This window comes from Dendrobates tinctorius, unplaced genomic scaffold (genome assembly GCF_039654945.1).
Source record: "Dendrobates tinctorius isolate UK_male_01 unplaced genomic scaffold, ASM3965494v1 ptg000208l, whole genome shotgun sequence".
NCBI lineage: Eukaryota > Metazoa > Chordata > Amphibia > Anura > Dendrobatidae > Dendrobates > Dendrobates tinctorius.
Genome location: NW_027361875.1, coordinates 6,218,162 through 6,240,658, shown reverse-complemented (window position 1 = coordinate 6,240,658; position 22,497 = coordinate 6,218,162). Strand labels below are relative to the sequence as shown.

The 22,497-nt window shown below is 48.7% G+C and overlaps 1 protein-coding gene across 2 annotated transcripts in view; it reads left to right on the top strand.

Moving 5' to 3' along the window:
* Window positions 1-22,497, top strand: part of CAPN3 (calpain 3) — a 190,710-nt gene that overhangs the window by 61,150 nt on the left and 107,063 nt on the right. For both annotated transcript variants that reach the window (XM_073554179.1, XM_073554178.1), the window contains 3 exons: window positions 5,213-5,298; window positions 5,382-5,459; window positions 8,488-8,648. In XM_073554179.1, coding sequence (XP_073410280.1) covers window positions 5,213-5,298; window positions 5,382-5,459; window positions 8,488-8,648 — 325 coding nt within the window. The remainder of the gene's footprint in view (window positions 1-5,212; window positions 5,299-5,381; window positions 5,460-8,487; window positions 8,649-22,497) is intronic.

Here is a 22,497-nt window from a genome sequence, read left to right as displayed (position 1 = left end):
TGATATAGCCCAGGAACGGCAAGGACTCCTGCTCAAACTGGCACTTCTCCAGCTTGGCAAATAACGAGTTCGCCCGCAGACGGTCAAAGACCCTGCAGACGTCTCTCCGGTGGGTGGTCAAATCTGGCGAAAAGATGAGTATGTCATCCAGATAGACCACCACCGAGGTAGAGAGCATGTCGCGGAGGACGTCGTTGACAAAATCTTGGAAGACAGCTGGCGCATTACAAAGACCAAAGGGCATAACCAGGTATTCGTAATGGCCATCCCTGGTATTAAAAGCTGTCTTCCATTCGTCTCCCTCGCGAATGCGGATCAGGTTGTATGCACCCCGCAGATCTAATTTAGTAAAGATCCGGGCCCCCCGCAACCTGTCAAATAACTCCGAGATCAACGGTAGGGGGTATTTGTTTTTAACCGTGATGGCATTGAGACCTCGGTAGTCGATGCAGGGGCGTAGCTCTCCGTTTTTCTTCTGTACGAAGAAGAACCCGGCACCAGCTGGTGACACAGATTTTCTGATGAAACCCCTAGCCAGGTTCTCCCGGATATACTGGGACATAGCCTCCATCTCAGGGAGTGATAAGGGGTAAACACAGCCTCGGGGAGGCTCTGTGCCTGGCAGGAGATCAATCGGGCAATCATAGGAACAGTGCGGCGGGAGCGTCTCCGCAGACTTCTTAGAGAAGACGTCCGCGTACTGGTGGTAGGGTTTGGGGAGCGCGGAGAGATCCGCAGGCACTTCTGTGGAAGCCACCTGAATGCTGCCCCTCAGGCACCTTCCCTCACAGTCCTTGCCCCAGCCCAGTATCCTCCCCGAAGCCCAGTCAATATGAGGGGAGTGGCAACGAAGCCAGGGAACTCCGAGGAGCACCTGATCGATGCCATTGGGCATAATTAGCAGGGACAGAGTCTCCTGGTGTGAGGGTGAAATAGAGAGTCCGAGTGGGACTGTCTGATGGGTCACCTGAGATGGTAACGGTGCCCCATTTACCACCCTGATGGTCAGAGGTTGGGAGAGTAACACCAGAGGGATAGCGTGTCTCTGGGCAAAAGTCGAGGACATAAAGTTCCCCTCGGCCCCAGGATCCAGGGTGACCTCTGCCTCCCAGGAGGAGGACCCACTATCTAATGTACCCCGGAACATCGGTTTGGGTGCAAAGGGTCCCACCTTGGACTGACCACCACCTACAGCTACTGAACGTGGTCGTCTTTTCGGCCGCTGAGGGCATGTGCCAGCCGAGTGGCCGAACTGTCGGCACTGATAACAGCGCACAGAGCTCCGCATCGGATGCGACTTAGTGCCGGTGCGAGACACCTCCATAGGCTCAGAGGCAGGGAGCTCCTGTGCGGGATATATCAGCGGCTCAGTAAAGGTGGGAGCCAAATTAACCCTGCGTCTGGATTGCGCTCTTTCCAACCCGCGCTCCGTGAAGCGGAGGTCAATGCGGGTGGAAACGGCGATCAACTCCTCCAGACTGGTGGGAATTTCCCTAGTAGCTAGAGCATCTTTTACGTGCTCAGCCAGGCCTCTCCAAAACACCAGGACCAACACTTTGTCCGGCCACTCTAACTCGGAAGCCAGTGTCCGAAACTGGACAGCATGATGGCTAACCGAAAGTGACCCTTGTGTTAAGGATAAGAGTTGGAGAGCCGTATCGTGTGTGACCCTTGGTCCCAAGAAGACTTGCTTCAGAGCCGCGAGGAACTGAGCAGCCCCCTGTACCACGGGATCATCACGTTCCCACAATGGCGTGGCCCACTGTAGTGCCCGGCCAGACAACAGAGAGACAATAAATCCCACCTTAGCCCGCTCCGTAGGAAACCGTGCAGCCAGCAACTCCAGCTGAATGGAGCACTGACTAACGAATCCCCTACAGGAGGCACTATCACCCGAAAACTTATAGGGGAGTGGGAGGCGAGACATTGTCGGCAGGGGCAAAGGTGTGGGCGCACGTGAGACAGCCTCAGCGACTGTCTGAGCAGCAGCCAGCGCAGCATTCGCAGCTGAGTTGGTGCTCTCAATAGCCGCCAACCTGCTCTCCAGCTGCCGAATGTAGCGCTGCAGCTGCTGCACGTCTGCCATTGCCAGCCAGACCCTGGCGCTAGTGTAATGTTAGGGTCGGCGGAACGCACCAGATATAAATAATAGGAGGCGCGTTCGCCGCCCGGGGTCCACCGTGCGGTAGGTGACAAGACCGCTGCTGGACAATGGCAGATACGCTAGGAGTGCGATACAGCGCTCGGGTTAACGTCACCCGAGAGCCTGAGGGCGGACTCTGTTGAGTCACAGAGACGCCTGAATACACAATAGACGTGAAGGCTGAACCTGTTAGCTGCACAGGTCAGCCGACGTGTGGCGTCGCAGCCGCGAACACCAAAAGCTGCTGCTACTGCAGCGCGGCCGTAACTGAAGCCGCTAAGCGACGGTGCCGGAGGAGCCGGGCGCCGACGGACGCTAGTGTAGGTGAGGAAGGCTCAGTGGTGTGTAGCTTGCCACAATCTGGAGCTGACTAACCCAGCATACTGTCACCATTCGTAATATCCAAGGGAAGGGGTTTCATAATAAGTCAGTCACCAGTCCATGCATCCATCACCATACACACACAGCATAATATGCTACACTAGCGCATGGCCGAGCCGCCATGCGGGCTTTTTATAGCCATGCGCTTCCGGGACCTTCCAGTACTATAGGAAGGACCAATCAGATCCGACATAGGACCTGCACATGTGACCCCTGCTCTCCACTGAGAGGACAGGTTGCGGACATGCCCAGTAGCACGGCACGAGGACTTAGCCTCAGGAGCAGTTCCCTGCAAAGCAGGTTGCGCTATCATTGCTGCACCAGAGGTGGCAGCAACATCCAGGCTCACAGAACGAGTCTGCGGGGAATGCCTGGTTCGCCGAGATTGCTGAGCAGGAGTCCGAGCGGTCAGAGGAGAATGGGAGACCGCAGGATGTCTGGCTCTGGATTCTCGCTGTGCAGTGCCAGGAATCCGACGCCTAACAGCGGGAATGTGTCACAGCAGCGGTGACCCGGTCCGTGGCCCCGGGCGCCCAATATCAATGGCGGTGATGTTGATGGTGTTAAAGTTTATTAGAATAGTTTGTGACGCCACCCATGGTGTTTGGCAAGTAAGATGGTAAGCCAACGCTGCATACAGATCCGTTGGGACTGATGGTGTGGTGCAGCAGAGATGGTATAGCTCCCCACAGGTGGAGCTGTAGTCCCAGGGCAGTGTAGGTGCAATGGATGAGGAGAGGCGCAGAATGGTATGGAGGCTGGTACCCAGGTGTAGTGGTGTGGGAATAACTGGAGGACACCAGAGTATGCAGTTCCAAAGCTTTACTCACTGTTTGCAGTTCACTCAACTGCCTGCCTCCGTACTGTGTTCTCCAGGTCAGGGCTCCAGCCAACCTCCAGGCAGGATAGGATTCTCCCTTCCACACTCCGCCATCATGTACCTTACTGAACGACTCCTCCAATGCGCCTTTAGGTGCGAAGCACTCCAGTACTTAGTTACCCTTGAATGCCTCTCTCTAGGTGTTCCTAGTCTTTACTTGTATGACAGACAGCTGTAGCCTGCTTCGGGGACTCCTCACTGTGTCCCGGCTCTCTATTCAGTTGCTGTTGTGTCCCAAGTCTATGATGGGAGCAAGGCGTTAGCGGCTCACTACTCCTCCGGTGTCTGTTGCCGGACATAAAGATCCAATCAACCTCGGGGACCGGGCCCCGGCCTTTGTGCTCTCTGGACTGGAAGGGTTCTCTCTCTTTCTCCTTCTCTTCCTTCCCTAGGGAGCTCGTTCCACTAAGACCAGTCCTCAGCCTCTCCTGACTGACTGCCTTCCTCCGCCTTGAACTCCTCTCAGGCTGACCTGCTGTCAGCCTGCTCTCTTTCTCTCTCAGACCCTCGTCTGACTCACTTCCTTCTCTGGGACTCACCCCAGACTGACCTGAAATTCTACACCTTCCCTCTCTTTTATATCTAACTCCACCCGCCTCCCCAGCACCTCTCGTGTTACGAAGCCAGGGACCACAAAAGGCACCCTATGACCTTTCCAGCATAAAGCATGGATGGGTCCCTGCTGAACTATCCTGTGTGTGGGGTGCAGGTGTTGGAATGCGGAAAGGAGTTCCCAGCCTACCTGGATGGTGGGGCACTACACCTTAGGAGAAGGTGCAGTACCTCTGTGGCGACTGAAGCCTCAGGGGCGCCACACAAATACTCGCATTCCTTCTGAAATACTATTCTAGATTAGGCTGCCACTAGAGGTGGTGAGTTCTCCTTCAATTAATGTCTTCAAACAGAGGCTTGACAGACATTTATCTGAGATGGTTTAGTGAGTCCTGCATTGAGCAGTGGGTTGGACTTGATGACCCATGAGGTCCCTCCCAACTCTAACATTCTAGGATTCTATGATCACCTTTCTTATAACCTGGTTGTGATGTTCTCTTGTTCCTCTTGATTATTAATGAATACATTGACAAGAGGAATGGTAACACCCAGTGGTCAAAGGGTTGTATTTTTATACAGTCTCATTCTTTGGACTCTGTTTGGACCATGTCAGATTCTGTAAGGTCACACCCCTAACTGGTAACGCCCAGATGTCAAATTATTCACACATATCAAGTAGTATTAACAGAGGAAGGGCATAATATTGAGTTCTAAGATAAAATGCTCCAGAGTTATTTTGTGAATAAAAGTATTTACTAAAATTTGTCAGGAGAGCTGAAAGGTCATCTTTAAAGGAGGTCTTTAATATGGATGGTCTATTCCAAAAATGGGGTGTCTCATTCTTGGAACCAGGACCCCCGACTGATTGGCATAAAGATGCTCCACCTTCTTTATATACACAAGCAAAGCACCACATATACAACTTTTGTTGTGACTGGCACAGCAGCTCTAATCCATTCAAGTGAAATAACTTTTAACATTCATTAACATATTTCTAAAGAAGAAGTCAGAATTTTTATCAAAAATTTCTAGTTTTTTTTTAAATACATTTTAGATCTTAAATAATTTTTGTAACTTTTTTGGTCACAGAATTACTTAAAAAAAAGTGTTAATTATTTCCAAATTATAGAATATTTTAACATTGTCTCATAGTTTGTCCAAAAACATACAGCTGAATTGTCATACAAATGATTTGGAGAAATTGCTTATAGATTTATACAATAACTCCAGCACGTGCTGTATTTACTATATGACAGACACCCTTCAAAGGAGAAAAGGTAAAGCTGGTCCGTCTAAGAAATCCTTGGGGACAGGTGGAATGGAATGGATCTTGGAGTGATAAGTAAGATTTTTATCAAAACATAGTAGTATTAGCCATCAAATGTTATTCCATCATCTAATACAAATGTTAACTCTTTCCTGCAGCTCTAAGGAATGGACAATAATTGATAAATCTGAAAAGTCACGTTTACAACACCAGATTAAAGAAGACGGCGAGTTTTGGTACAGTAAATATTTAGTTTGTTTTTCTTACACAATTTATAAAGGATATATAAATGATATGTCCATTTATTATTATTGTTCATAAATGCAAAGTTAAATAACTTTCTAAATATTCTTCATTGAAAATTTTCTATCATCTTGTTGCCGCAGAGTGTCTGTATGGCCTTTATCTAGGTGAGTGATCTGCAAGTGATGTGTTCAAGCTCCTGATTCTGAAAACCCTCTCTGCATCTCCTTCCCTTCTTTCAGGGTTAGAGATAGCAACAGGAATGGGGTTGCACCGGTGTATATTCCCCTTCCTGCTGCTATCTCAAACACTGAAAGAAGTTAAGGAGATGCAGAGAGGGTTTTCAGAATGCTGCTTTTATCTGTATCTGTGGTGGAGAGGGGAGAAAGTATCCAAAATATTATGTAGAACTGAGAAAATCGGCTATAGACACGGAGACAAAAGTAACATTATCAAATAAGTAGCATCCAGCATGTATCACAGGGCCTAACACTTCCACAAGGGAAAACTCTGTCATTTGGATCAGGCTTCAAACTGCATTTCAGGAAATGAATGAAGATTCAAACTGAAACTACAATTTAATTAATAAACCAATAACACATGTAAAAATAATTTTTCCAGGTCAAAGGTGTCCATAGCCTTTAAATGTAGCTTTAAATAGGTTTTGACTTACTAGAAGACTGCTTCTAAAATAATAACACATTAATGAAATTGGTCGCATTAACAACTGGAGTGATGAACCTGACACTAAGCAGCCAATGGAATCAAAAGATTAATTTGGACTTTCCTCGCAATCAAATCAGTCATTTTTGCATCACTTCTCAAGGAAAGGGACAAACTGATTATAGGTGTAAAAGATACAAATTAGACCAACGGCACTAGTGTGCGGTATTGATTCAGCAGCAAGTAAAGAATCCCAACACCACAAGGGATAAAACATAAATAACCAAACAAACAAGTGTTACTCACGCTATGAATCAACAAAAGATAAAAAAGTATTTACCTGTAATGACGGGAAAATCAACTTATAAGCATTTGTTGCTGAGAAGAAGTAAAATTTGATTGATCAAACTACAAGGGAAATAGGAACAAGGTCCAAAATCAATCCTGAATTAAGAGTAATAAAATAACAGGGTTGCACTCCAAAAATATAAATATATCAGTGCTGCACTCTAATGGTTAAATCCGGTTACTAGCATTGTTAATGTACTGTGCAAATATACGTAAAAACAAATATGATCTGAATAGCTTCACCTTCACCATAACTATTACCTCTAGAGAAGGGTGTGATAAATAACGTCCGGTGATTCACCAGTGTGGACAGGTTATTGGATGCAAGGTTCACCGCTATGTGCAGTCTTTTAGGCGGTGACACTAGAAAAAGCCAGCGGCATGTACTTAGCTTGTTAGTCAGTTGAGGAATCTCCTGGTTAGTAGATGTAAAGAGTCCAATGAAACCTCGAGCTCTGTTCAGGCCGGTAACAGGCTCAGAGTGCAGGTGAACAATCAGTAGTCCTCAAATAGTAAGCACCAACAGGGAAAAAAGACGAAGGGTGAGCGCTCACCGAAGTTGGTGATGTTCAGCGGCGGTCAATCATACCAGCCGCATTGTAAATTCTGAGCGCCCGCAGTCAGCACGGTCAGCGCGATATGAACACGGCAGGACCTTCAGTGACGATGCAGATCACGTGACCCGCACAGTCACGTGGTCCCCAGTAACAGGAGTGCTGCTTGAGCCAAAAAACTTCCAACTAGTTTCGGAATAGCGCGGATTCCTTCCTCAGGGATGGCTCACCATGCACTCAAGAGTATTTAACCCCATTGAGCGCATGGTGAGCCATCCCTGAGGAAGGAATCTGCGCTATTCTGTTTTTTGGCAACAAATGCTTATAAGTTGATTTTCCCATCATTATAGGTAAATACTTTTTATCTTTTGTTGATTCATAGCGCGAATAACACTTGTTTGCCTGATTATAGGTGTAAATGAATCCCAGAAATGCGCAACATAAAATCCTAACAGGTGCTTTTATTACATTGGGCTAAGGCATTTGGGTAGACTCCCCTCAGCTTTTTCCCAATCAGCTCTACTCTTAGTATTCTCAAATAGTGAAAAAAATTATCCCTTTTTTATACTATACCTTAACTAATAGAGAAGCAGATTGGATCTGTGATTTTTGTTTTCCCACTACCAATGTGAGGAGTCTGTGCAAAAACAACTTTCCACCAAGCTCACATAAGACAACAGTATTGTAAATGGCACGTGTTAGGTTGGACCCTGGAAGAAAGTTTGTGTTGGGGCCCAGGATCCTCCGTTCGAGTGGTTGGAGGGGTTACATGTTACTTGATGAAATCAGTGTATATTTCTGTCCTTTCTCATCTAAAAATGGCAACCACAAGATTTTAAAGTGGCATTCCTCTGAAGTGATGCTTGTTTGCAAATGGTTACTAAGACATAGCACAACACCGAAATATAATACCCCGTCTAAGTATTGTAGAAAGAAACAAGATGGTCTCCATAGTATGCCACCACTTTGTGTTGTGAAGAGGGACACGGTAACCAATGGATTGAACAGATTTAGCAACCGAAGTTCATTCCTGGTCTTGGTTCTTGGGACTGGTGTTACCATTTTTGTGGCTCCGGTGATTGCAGAAAAAAGAGTGGGGGGTAAAGTCTATGGCAAGCTATGCTTAGGGAAATTGTACTTAAGCAGTTCTCCAATACATTCCAAAAATTGGGTTTAAAGTTCCCGCCTCACTTTAAAGAAAAGCTTCTCAAACTCAATGGTGAACCCACCTAGCCTTGCCAGATGTAACACCTAGTTTGGGAACTGTACCTCCAGCTGTAGTTATACAGTGCTGTGTAAAGGTTTTAGGCCACATTAGAGGTAGTCTGTAAGTGCATTTAAATGCAGATAATTTAGAATCTGAGCTTATATTTCAGAACAGCTTTCTGGTTTCTTTTGATGTTCTCCACTTCCTACAGTCACAATTTAATTTTCAGTGGTTTCACTTTATCGACAGGATGTCATTTGATGATTTTATGAAGAATTTTACAAAACTGGAAATATGTAACCTGACAGCAGATGCCCTAGAGTCAGATAGACTCCAAACTTGGACTGTTTCAGTTAATGAAGGGCGGTGGGTAAGAGGCTGCTCTGCTGGAGGATGTCGAAACTTTCCAGGTGATAGTTCTTTTAACATTTACAAGCATCATGTTTTACTACATTTATGGATAAAATGAAAAAACTCAAATAGTCACTGTCTCAACAAACGTTGCATACATCGCTAGTACAGGTGAATAGAAGAACCTTTGTAATATGTCTTGGAAAATTCTGTCCCATCTTCTACTACAGAAACCACCATAAATTCTGAAAAAACTCAGACCTGTCTTAATCAAAACAGGACAGACTGTTAAGTCTAAAGTAAAGGGTAAAGTATCAGATTATTCTACATAGGAGGAGGAGGAGTGCGGATCAGAGTAATACACAGATAGGGAAGACAACATACAGAACCAGAAGCAAATTCACAAACAATTATTTAGCTTCTCTGAAATCTGGGTTGACAGGTACACTGCTAAGTCCTGCTGCATCACGTCCTCCATTTCCCTGCTGCTGCTTCTGTCCATAGAGCAATTACACTGTTCTATATATTTTCAAAAGTTGTCAGGTACAGTTACCCAGTGGTTGCATGGGAAGAGGCAATCTATGCCTTTTATGGTCCCAATGATCTGGACTGAGCCAACTGATCACACTACCAATTTATATTTTTGCACTGTGCCCCCATTAGGAAAGGATTTTCAAGGAAGAAGTGGTCTCTACAGTATTCAAACATTTCATCTGCAATACGCCCAGCACTACATACAGAAGAACTGCCAATTGCAAAAGCACCAGAACTATTTTCAGGAGGGTCAAATGATGAAGAAGAAAGTACTTGGTGTCATGAATTATCTTCCTCTCATGACCCAGACTTTCTGTCAGCAACCTCACTTGAACCACACCTTATAGCACAAAGTGAACTGAGTGATTTTGTTAGAGATTTTGATCTGCCCAAGAGTAAGGGCCCCGTTACACATAACGATGTCCCAGCGATCCCACCAACGATCCGACTTGATGGGATCGCTGGGACATCGTTAGGTTGATCGCTGGTGAGCTGTCACAAGACAGCCCCTCCAGCGATCAGGACCAGCGACACTGGATGCTGGTTTCTAATGTAAACATTGGGTATCCAGGAGCCATGGCTCCTGGATACCCGCTGTTTACCTTGGAAACCGACGTACACGCTGGTTTCCAAGGTAAACATCGGGTATCTAAGAGCCGCGCGACTCCTGGATACCCGCTGTTTACCTTGGAAACCAGCGTGTACGCCGGTTTCCAAGGTAAACAGCGGGTATCCAGGAGCCGCGGCTCCTGGATACCCGATGTTTACATTAGAAATCAGCATCCAGCATTGCTGATCGTTGGCTCCCGCTGCCACACGCAGAGATTCGCGCTGGCCAGCGGGAGACCAGCGATCAAAAAACGGCCCAGGACGATCCTGCACGATCAGCGATACCTGGCAGGGAGGCCGGTCACTGATCCCCGTCACACACAGCGATCCTGCTGGCGAGATCGCTGTGGCGTCACAAAATCAGCGATCGCTAGCGAGATCGCTGTGTGTGATGGGGCCTTAAGGCTGAGCTTTATGCTACAGCAGTGGAATCTCCTAGCTGGCGATGTTCGGATTTCTTTGTTCCTCAACAGTGATAAAAATCTTGTCCAATACTTCTTCATGGAGTGCAATCTGGTGGCATGCAACAACATCAATAATTTAATGGAAACTCTGAAGATAAGTCATAATCCAGAGGAATGGAGGCCCTTAATTGTCCAAAACAAGCCTTAAAGCCGTCTTGCTGCATAATCGCAATGAGTTACCTTCAATTCCAGTTGGCTGTGCAGTACACTTGAAAGAAACCTATGACAACATGAAATAGCTGTTGAGGAGCCTGAACTACAGTATGACCAATATTTGTGTATCCTTTGTGGTGACTTAAAGGTGGATGTCCTCTTACTCGGTCTCCATGATGGTTACACAAAGTACTGCTGCTTTCTGTGTGAGTGGGGTAGTCCGGCAAGAAAATATCACTACAATAAAAGAGACTGGCTTCTCTGACATTCACTTCAGCCAGGGAATACAAATGTCCTGCATCCAGCACTTGTTGACCGACTAGATTTTGTTACCACCATTGCATATCATGTTGAGCCAAAGGGTACTGTCACACTTAGAGATGCACCAGCGATCCTGACAACGATATGGATCGCTGGTGCATCGCTAAGTGGTCGCTAGTGAGCTGCCACACAGGCAGATCTCACCAGCGACATAGCAGCGGTCGGGGGTCGCTACTTACCTGTCAGACGTGGCGATCCTGACGTCCTCCCGCACGCGTCGCTCGTCGGCGCCACAGGAAGCCCAGCAGGAAGCTGACGACGAGAAACGGCCCAGGCCGTTCTCGCGCGATCTCGCGCGATCAGCGATAATCAGCGGGGGAGCCGGTCGGAGGTAAGTATCACACATAGCGATATCGCTAGCACGTCACAAAAAACAGTGACGTTATAGCAATATTGGTAGCGATATCCAGAGGCGTAGCGTGGGGGGGCGGGGGTCCGCCCCAGGCGGCACGTGGGTGGGGGCGGCGCGTCAGCAGCAATTCCTCTCCTCTGTGGGATAAGCACGGAGGCAGTGCAGCAGCAGCAGATTTTGGCGGCGAGGGCAGGTGGGTCACGGGGTGCCATGCTGGATCCACCCCTGGCTGCTGAGATCACTGGAGTCATTCAGGGCAGCAGATCAAGTGCACTGTCCTGTAATCGATTACCGAGCGCCTGGAGCTGCCAGCCTGTATTTATTGGCCGTGTGTCTGGGGAGGCTGCTGCTGCCTGCTTCATCCGTTTCTCTGGGTTTGACCAGCTGTCCCGGGCTAACCCCTGCCTGGCTCTGTGCAGATCATGGAGGAAGTGGGAGCTGGATTACCTCAGCTGCAGCACAACTGCCCTAGTGCCCAAAGCAGCTGCAGAGCACCAGAGGCGGCGGCAGCCATGTCCCCAGGGATGGCAGTGTGGCCCCGCGTGCCCTGCTAAGGTAATGGCAGCCGAGCGCTCCTTGCTGCTACAGGTGACGGAGGAGGGATGGGAGGGGGGCACAAACTTGTTATTGTCTGGCACTGTGTCACTGTCCTGCCGACTTGTTGATTGCAAGAGGAGGGGAGGGAGCTGTCACCCTGCCTGTCACAGTGCTGTCACACTGCTGTCACCCTGCCTGTCACAGTGCTGTCACCCTGCCCCTACTTGTCACCCTGCCCGTCACTGTGCTGTTACCCTGCCCCTACCTGTCACCCTGCCCATCACAGCGCTGTTACCCTGCCTGTCACATTGCTGTCACCCTGCCCCCGGCTGTCACCCTTCCCCTGCCTGTCACACTGCTGTCACCCTGCCTGCCCCTGCCTGTCACCCTGCCCCTACCTGTCACTGCGTTGTCACCCTGCCCCTACCTGTCACCCTGCCTGTCACAGCGCTGTCACCCTGCCTGTCACAGCGCTGTCACCCTGCCTGTCACAGCGCTGTCACCCTGCCTGTCACAGCGCTGTCACCCTGCCTGTCACGCTGTTTGCACCGCACTGTCACCCTGCCTGTCACAGCGCTGTCACCCTGCCCCTGTCTGTCACCCTGCCTGTCACAGCGCTGTCACCCTGCCCCTGTCTGTCACTGCACTGTCACTCTACCCCTGCCTGTCATCCTGGCTGTCACCCTGCCTGCACCGCACTGTCACTCTACCTGTCATAGCATTGTCACCCTGCCCCTGGCTGTCATAGTGCTGTCACCCTGCCTGGACTCATGGTTGTTATACCTGTCTGCCTCTTCTCTCCCTCCCTTCCTGTCCTCCTTGTCTTGCCTATCTGCATGTCACCCCGCTGTCCAAATGCTTATCCTCCCTTATCTACCTGTCAATCTTCTGTCCACCTGCTGAATTTTTTTCTGCTACCTGCTTCTCTACTTTTCAATGTAGCTGTTACCTGTCCTGTCTATCCGTCATCCTGCTGTGCACTTGTTTATCCTGATTCTGCTGCCGGCCCTACTACATTTCATCCAGCCAATTACCAGTGCCTACCCTGTCTATCCTCCTGCCTGCTTGTTCTGACTGCCTGTCACTCTGCTGTTCACTTGCTTATCTTTGTTCTGTTATTTCTACTTTTACAATGTCAGTGCACAACATATCTGCCTGTTTGTCTGTCACTGGTGTCTGTCTGCCTGTTACTTGTACATTTCACTGGTGCCTGAGCCTTTTCTGCCTGCCTGTCCTGCTGCTGCCCATCTGATAATCCTGCTTATTTTGCTGCTCGTCCTTCTACTTTTCATCCTGCCTGTCACCAGTGCCTGCTCTCCCAATTGCCTGCCTGTCACCAGTGCCTGCTCCCCCATTTTCCTGCCTGTCACCAGTGCCTGCTCCCCCATTTGCCTGCCTGTCACCAATGCCTGCTCCCCCATTTTCCTGCCTGTCACCAGTGCCTGCCCCTATGTTAAGCTACACATGTGTACATCTGGTGTTATATGCAGCCATTGTCAGTCAGTGACTGTAATAATGCTTCATCACACATGAAGGTAGAGAGGGGGGAGTCTGTGTGCCTGAAATGTTGGGGTGCATAAACTTACTGGTGATCTATCTAGATCACAATCGGTCTTGACTAGAGTTGAGCGACTTTTGTTTTTTTAGGGTCGAGTTTCGTTTCGTGAAACCCGACTTTTCCAAAAGTCGGGTCGAGCAAGATCGTCCGATTATAGGGAAAAGTCGGGGTCGTCCCGAAACACGAAACCCAATGTAAGTCAATGGGGAATAAAAGTCGGCAGTGAGAGGAGGACAGGAAACACACCTACAGTGCCCATTTGAATGCCAAAAGCATCAATTCTTCTTACTTAAGCTTGTCAACCTTAATTAACTTCATAATACAAGTTACGCACTGAAAAATGGGGGTTATTTGGCTAAAGTTGTGGGGGGGTAGGGCTGGCTCCAGGTTTTCATGTGCCCTGGGCGAAAGAGCGCCCCTTTAACACATACCACAACTCATCATGCTCCGATACGGCAGAGAAATAGCGGTATAGTACAATGAAAAATACTTCACTTTTTACATCTCATGACGAGGCCCATCTATTTCTCCATACAGAATCATTGGTCCCATATAATGTTTGAAACAGTATATGATGAGCTCCACATAATGCTACAGTATATGTTGGTCCCCATGGATGAAGCTCCACTGTCTTATGGGCCCAAATAATGCTCCAAACGTAATGGGCCCCATTTCTAATGCTCTAGTGTATAATGGGCCCTGTAAATGCTGCTCCAGTGTCTGATGTCCACCTTTGGAATGTTCCAGTGTATGGTGGGCCCCATCTATCATTCTCCAGAGTATAGTGCTCCCCAAAAATTGCTGTCCCAACATTGAAAACAATCAAATAAGTCTCCTCGCTAGGGAATCCCTGTACTAGTCTGGACTCCTCGTCGTCCCCATCTTCCATCTCACTGCACAGTATTTCAACCTTGCAAGTGCTTTGATCCTGAGCAAGCAGGGGGGGCCCACTCGTTGGCGACGGCACTGGCACAGGGCCCCTGATAGTACGGTGGTGTGTCTGATGGCGGGTGGGCCGAACCTGCACTTTCATCTGCAGCTTCCTCTTTGTCACCGTGTAAGATGGAACTGTATATGGGAAGGGTAACCTGAGTTTCATCAGGGTCAGATTCAGGCCGTGTAGCGTGCGAGGGGAATGTAGTGGTCTCGGTCAATGTACCAGCAGATTCATCGAGCAGTGGCTGGGCATCAGTGCACTTGTGTCGCCCCCAGGAGTACGGTCGCCACAGTGGCATTACCTTCCTCCTAGGGAGTGTGATGTCATGCTTGGGAGCAACGAAGGATCTCTCTAGCAGGTTAACTGATTGGGCGGCGTTATTCCCACGAGTCATGACCCTCCAAACAGCGTTCATGAAGGCAAAGTGTTTGTTTTACGTGGGCAGTATGGTTGCAAAGCTGAACCTTAAAGGAATGTCCAGAAGGGCACCACCAGGAGTGGAGCCTATGGTTTAATTCGACTCCACTTGGGAAACCTCAACCATGCCAGCTACAGAAAAGATGCACACATTGCAAGCTTAATTCCGTTAACGAACGAGACTCCGTCATGCCCCGCGGTCCAAGTCCGGCTTACTAGAGGGACACGTGAGGCTCTGGCACGTGAGATTGGCCAATAACTGGTGTGTCATGCCATTACATGTCCGTGGCTGCATGTGCGCTACACTGAAAAGGCCAGCGTTTGTCGCTTACAGGTGCAGATAACCCGCTGAACAACGTTAGTGATGGGGATCTGTGATTACAATTATTACCCGCGAACGATGATTTCCCAGTAAGTGCAGGTCAACCGCAGTTCCGGAATTAGGCCTAACCGTCATTCCTGAAAAAATTAAAAACTTACGTGTGCAAACCACAGGTGCTGTAGCTTGCTTAACAGCTCGCCAGCCGTTCTCACGCCCAGTATGGATTACACGTGATTGCACAAAGGTGAGAAAGGGTACCGTATCCCCAGATAACATGTATGGATAGCGTACACATTCAAAATATATGTCTATACATCAGGAGGCAGGCTCAGACGGTGTTAGGCCCAGTATGGATTGCACGTGATTGCACAAAGGTTAGAAAGGGTACCGTATCCCAAGTTAACATGTATGGATAGCGTACACATTCAAAATATATGTCTATACATCAGGAGGCAGGCTCAGACGGTGTTAGGCCCAGTATGGATTGCACGTGATTGCACAAAGGTTAGAAAGGGTACCGTATCCCCGGATAACATGTATGGATAGCGTACACATTCAAAATCTATGTCTATACATCAGGAGGCAGGCTCAGACGGTGTTAGGCCCAGTATGGATTGCACGTGATTGCACAAAGGTTAGAAAGGGTACGGTATCCCCAGATAACATGTATGGATAGCGTACACATTCAAAATATATGTCTATACATCAGGAGGCAGGCTCAGACGGTGTTAGGCCCAGTATGGATTGCACGTGATTGCACAAAGGTTAGAAAGGGTACCGTATCCCCAGATAACATGTATGGATAGCGTACACATTCAAAATATATGTCTATACATCAGGAGGCAGGCTCAGACGGTGTTAGGCCCAGTATGGATTGCACGTGATTGCACAAAGGTTAGAAAGGGTACCGTATCCCCGGATAACATGTATGGATAGCATAGTGTACACATTCAAAATATATGTCTATACATCAGGAGGCAGGCTCAGACGGTGTTAGGCCCAGTATGGATTGCACGTGATTGCACAAAGGTTAGAAAGGGTACCGTATCCCCAGATAACATGTATGGATAGCGTACACATTCAAAATATATGTCTATACATCAGGAGGCAGGCTCAGACGGTGTTAGGCCCAGTATGGATTGCACGTGATTGCACAAAGGTTAGAAAGGGTACCGTATCCCCAGTTAACATGTATGGATAGCGTACACATTCAAAATATATGTCTATACATCAGGAGGTAGGCTCAGACGGTGTTAGGCCCAGTATGGATTGCACGTGATTGCACAAAGGTTAGAAAGGGTACCGTATCCCCGGATAACATGTATGGATAGCGTACACATTCAAAATCTATGTCTATACATCAGGAGGCAGGCTCAGACGGTGTTAGGCCCAGTATGGATTGCACGTGATTGCACAAAGGTTAGAAAGGGTACCGTATCCCCAGATAACATGTATGGATAGCGTACACATTCAAAATATATGTCTATATATCAGGAAGCAGGCTCAGACGGTGTTAGACCCAGTATGGATTGCACGTGATTGCACAAAGGTTAGAAAGGGTACCGTATCCCCGGATAACATGTATGGATAGCGTACACATTCAAATATGTCTATACATCAGGAGGCAGGCTCAGACGGTGTTAGGCCCAGTATGGATTGCACGTGATTGCACAAAGGTTAGAAAGGGTACCGTATCCCCAGATAACATGTATGGATAGCGTACACATTCAAAATATATGTCTATACATCAGGAGGCAGGCTCAGACGGTGTTAGGCCCAGTATGGATTGCACGTGATTGCACAAAGGTTAGAAAGAGTACCGTATCCCCAGATAACATGTATGGATAGCGTACACATTCAAAATATATGTCTATACATCAGGAGGCAGGCTCAGACGGTGTCAGGCACAGTATGGATTTGACGGCCCAGATTACACAGCGGAGGAGCAGGGAGAGGTAAAGATTGCAAATGCTGGGGCCCTGCCCAAGCAAGGGGGGCCCACTTGTGGGCGTCGGTACTGGCACTGGGCCCCTCATAGTACGGCGGTGTGTCTGACGGCGGGTGTGCACCACCACCGTCAGAGACACTTAATTGCACTATGAGGGACCCTGTGCCAGTGCCCGCGCCCAAGAGTCGGCCTACCCACCTGTCCAGGGCAACGGCACTCGCACGGTGTCGTGCGCTAGGTGGTGACCCCGGCCATGGGGGGGGAGGCAGCACAGTTAGGGAGTTTTAGAAAGTGGCATATGTTGATGTTGGACATTCAGCTGATGCAAAAGGCGAAATAGGTCAAGTCCCAGGTGGACCAAAGCAAGCCATTTTTCTGTCACCCTATGTGTCATCAGGGGAAGGTGGGGCAAAATCCTTGGAAACCCATGCGTGGTTCATTTTAATGAAGGTTAGATCATCCACATTTTGGGTTGACAGACGGGTCCTTTTTTCTGTCAGGATTGATTCAGCTGCACTGAAGACTCTTTCCGATCGCACACTTGCAGCTGGGCAAGCGAGCTCCTGTAAGGCATATTGGGCCAATTCAGGACAGGTGTCCAGTTTAGCGGCCCAATAGTCAAAGGGGAATGACCTGTGTGGGAGAACATCGATATGGGAGGAAAAGTAGTTTGTAACCATAGTTGACAACTGCTGTCTCCTGTCACTTTCCATCGATGCAGTATTACCAGTTGTGTGAGCGGTATTTGAAAAATCAGTCCACAACATTGTCATGAAACCCCTGTCTCCAACGCCACTTCTGCTGTGTGCACCACGAACACCTCTGCCAAGCTGCCCCCGGCCCGTACGGCTCGTGTGAGAACCATCACCGCTGCTGTGTGCTGGGAATGCCTCAAGCAACGGATTTACCAGAGTTGCTTGTTTATTAGCCAATATTAGGTCAAGGTTCTCCTGTGGCATGATGTTTTGTAATTTGCCTTTATAGCGTGGATCCAGGATGCTGGCCAACCAGTAGTCGTCATCGTTCATCATTTTGGCAATGCGGGGGTCCCTTTTTAGGATCCGCAAGGCATAATCTGACATGTGGGCCAATGTTCCCGGTGTCAATGATGCACTGCGAGTGCTGGTTGGAGGAGCACTTTCTGGCAAATCCACATCCCTCCAGTCACGCACAAACCCTGTACCAGACCTTGCCACGCCAACATTTTCACTTGCCCCACGAGATGCATCCTCCTCCCCTAAGTAATCATCCACATCATCCTCCTCCTCCTCTTCCTCCACCTCGTCCAGGAGAGGTCCCTGAGCAGACAATGGCTGAATGTCATCAAGGATTCCCTCCTCCTCTTCCTCCTCATCAACATTGGCTGCAGACGCCTGCTCCTTAAGGTGCGTCAAAGTTTGCATGAGCAGACGCATAAGTGGGATGCTCATGCTTAGGATGGCGTCGTCTGCGCTTACCAGCCGTGTGCATTCCTCAAAACACTGAAGGACTTTACAGAGGTCTTTCAGCTTCGACCACTGCACACCTGTCAACTCCATGTCTGCTCTCAAAGTGCCTGGCCGTGTATCCTCCCACAAATGCATTATGGCCTGCCTCTGCTCGCACAGCCGCTCCACCATGTGCAGGGTGGAGTTCCACCTTGTTGCAATGTCGATAATGAGGCGGTGGTTGGGAAGGTGGAGCAATCGCTGCAGCTTCTGCATACGAACGGAGTGTACAGGCGACCGGCGGATGTGCGCGCACAGTCTTCGCACCTTCTGGAGCAGGGCTGTTAACTCCGGATAGTTTTTGAGGAAGCACTGCACCACCAGGTTAAAGGTGTGAGCCAAGCAAGGTATGTGGCTGAGTTTTGAAAGGGCTATGGCTGCCACAAAATTACGGCCGTTATCACTAACTACCTTGCCTGCCTCAAGATGTACACTGCCCAGCCATGACTCAGTTTGTCGCTTCAAGTACTCGGCCAGTACCTCGGCGGTGTGTCTGTTGCCCAAACACATCATCTGCAACACAGCCTGCTGACGCTTTCCACTAGCTGCTCGATAGGGGGACACATCGTGTGCAACAGTGGCAGCTGCAGATGGAGTGCTCGTACGACTGCGCTCTGTGGACGAGCTTTCGCTTCTGGAGGAGGAGGAGGAGGGTCGAACGCCTACAGCCAACTGTTTCCTATACCGTGGGCTAGGCAGCACTGTCCCACCACCGCTGTCCCCTGTGGACCCTGCATCCACCACATTAACCCAGTGCGCAGTGATGGACACGTAACGGCCCTGGCCATGCCGACTGGACCATGCATCAGTTGTGAGGTGCACCTTTCCGCTCACTGACTGCTTGAGTGCATGGACAATACGGTCTTTCACATGATGGTGGAGGGCTGGGATGGCTTTGCGAGAGAAGAAGTGGCGACTGGGTAGGTCATAGCGTGGTACTGCATAGGCCATGAGTTTGCGGAAAGCTGCGCTTTCCACCAACCGAAAGGGCATCATCTCAAACGAGATTAGTTTGGCAATGTGGGCGTTCAAACCCAGTGTACGCGGATGAGAGACTGAGTACTTTCTTGACCTACTCATAGTGTCTGGGAGGGTGAGCTGGACTTGAGAGCTGCATATGGTGGAAGTAGCGGTGGACAGGGCGGACTGAGAGAGGGTTGATGATGGTGATGGAGTTGTTGTTCTTTCTGATGGCCTAGAATCAGTCTTTCGTTGATATAACAGTGGGATTCCCTGACTGCTGTGGCATTGCAACGACACCTCAACATTTGCTGCTGTGCTAACCGGTGGGCTTACAGTGGGGGAAACAATGTAGCGTTGCTGACTACCTTCGTTGTGATCAGTTGCACATGTGGCACTTGAGGTTTGGTGTTGTGTCCACGCTTGCAAGTGCATGCTGGTTAAATGTCTAAGCATGCAACTGGTATTCAAATTTTTCAGATTTTTCCCTCGGCTAAAGGTCTTTGCGCACTTCTTACAGATAACCTTTGCCTGATCATGAGGATTTTGTTCAAAAAAGTGCCACACTGCACTCTTCCTACTTTGGCAGACATTTTGCGGCCTAGCACGCTGTGATCTTTTGACCCTCTGGACAAGCTGTCCAGCAACTCTTTTGATGTTTGGAACCTGTCTTTGGAGTGCTCCGGGCCTGCCAGATAACAGCTGTTGCGATGTCGATGTCTGCTGTGGATGCTCCTCATCTGAGCTATTGGAAGCAGCACCCTCTTCCCCCAATGGATGCCAATCTGGGTCAACAACTGGGTCATCCATCACCTCCTCTTCTATGTCATGTGCACCTTCCTCTGTGTCACCGTGTATGGTGGTATAGTGTGCGGGAAGGGGCACCTGAGTCTCATCAGGGTCAGAATCTGGCTCTGTACACTGCAAGGACAATGTAGTGCTCTGAGTGAATGTACCAGCAGAATCATCCATCAGCGGCTGTGCATCAGTGCACTCCATGTCAGATTCATCTTGGCCTGGGTAATTCACCATTTCACTTGATAATCCAGGCATGGTATGTGAAAACAGCTCCATGGAGTAATCAGTAGTATGGCCTGCGTCATCCTTCAATCTTGGTTGGGGTGAAGGACACAAGGAAAGGTGTGGTTCATGAACATGAGCCTCCAATGACGACTCAGTGCTTTTACTTTTTACAACTGAAGAAGAGGAGGCGATAGAGCTGGAGGCTGAGTCAGCAATGTAAGACAAAACTTTTTCCTGATGCTCTGGTTTTAAAAGCGGTTTGCCAACTCCTAGAAAACTAAGCGTTCGAGGCCTTATGTAGCCAGACGATGACGCAGGCTCAACACCTCCTGCATTCGGTCCTATTTTGCTCTTGCCACTACCATCAGATCCACCACCAACACCATCATTACCAGCTGCCAACCCCCGCCCAATTCCACGGCCTCTTCCACCAGCCTTCCTCATTTTTGGTAGAAATGTAGACAAAATCCAACAAACTATAAAGTAATGTAAAACAAGGTACAAGGTGTCTATAGGACAGGGGAGATTTTGAATTTCTGCAGACACTTGTGAACACTGGACACTTTTGGATTGTGTGAGGCCCACTGAGTATCTGAGCGCTCTGTCACAGGCTCGATGGCAGAGCTGTGACCAAAGTGACTAGAGGATAAGGGAGATTTTTAATTTCTGCACACACTTGTGGACACTGGACACTTATGGATTGTGTGAGGCCCACTGAGTATCTGAGCGCTCTGTCACAGGCTCGATGGCAGAGCTGTGACCAAAGTGACTAGAGGATAAGGGAGATTTTTAATTTCTGCACACACTTGTGGACACTGGACACTTATGGATTGTGTGAGGCCCACTGAGTATCTGAGCGCTCTGTCACAGGCTCGATGGCAGAGCTGTGACCAAAGTCACTAGAGGATAAGGGAGATTTTTAATTTCTGCACACACTTGTGGACACTGGACACTTATGAATTGTGTGAGGCCCACTGAGTATCTGAGCGCTCTGTCACAGGCTCGATGGCAGAGCTGTGACCAAAGTGACTAGACGATAAGGGAGATTTTTAATTTCTGCACACACTTGTGGACACTGGACACTTATGGATTGTGTGAGGCCCACTGAGTATCTGAGCGCTCTGTCACAGGCTCGATGGCAGAGCTGTGACCAAAGTGACTAGAGGATAAGGGAGATTTTTAATTTCTGCACACACTTGTGGACACTGGACACTTATGAATTGTGTGAGGTCCACTGAGTATCTGAGCGCTCTGTCACAGGCTCGATGGCAGAGCTGTGACCAAAGTGACTAGAGGATAAGGGAGATTTTTAATTTCTGCACACACTTGTGGACACTGGACACTTATGGATTGTGTGAGGCCCACTGAGTATCTGAGCGCTCTGTCACAGGCTCGATGGCAGAGCTGTGACCAAAGTGACTAGAGGATAAGGGAGATTTTTAATTTCTGCACACACTTGTGGACACTGGACACTTATGGATTGTGTGAGGCCCACTGAGTATCTGAGCGCTATGTCACAGGCAGAAATTGGCTAGTGTATCACAAACTACAAGGTGTATGTAGAATTGGGCAGAATTGGAATCTCCCTAGAGTGCAGGTCTGTAAGAACGGAACATGTCCTCGACTTATTCTCACAGAGTGACTCACTGATAGCTTCACTGTGGCTGTGATAACAGCCATTACACGGTACTGTGTGAGGAGCGTACACCGCTGTATGGTGTGAAAAAATGCACGCTCAGTACCTCAGCAAGACAAAAAAAAAAATTGTGATTGCTTTTAAAAAAGCAGTTTGCGGAGCAGTGGGTAAACAGCAATGCAGGAATGTCAGGAAGCCTTAGAAGGCAGCCCAACAACCAACACCACTGATACACCACTATATAGCCCCCCCTTGCACTGCACAGTGACTGGTGTGTTGTACAGGCAAAATCGCTAGCAGCAGAAGCAGTTTTTTTTTCTTCTTCTCAGCAGGACAAAAAAAAAATTGGGATTGCTTTTAAAAAAGCAGTTTGCGGAGCAGTGGGTAAACAGCAATGCAGGAATGTCAGGAAGCCTTAGAAGGCAGCCCAACAACCAACACCACTGATACACCACTATATAGCCTCCCCTTGCACTGCACAGTGACTGGTGTGTTGTACAGGCAAAATCGCTAGCAGCAGAAGCAGTTTTTTTTTCTTCTTCTCAGCAGGACAAAAAAAAAATTGTGATTGCTTTTAAAAAAGCAGTTTGCGGAGCAGTGGGTAAACAGCAATGCAGGAATGTCAGGAAGCCTTAGAAGGCAGCCCAACA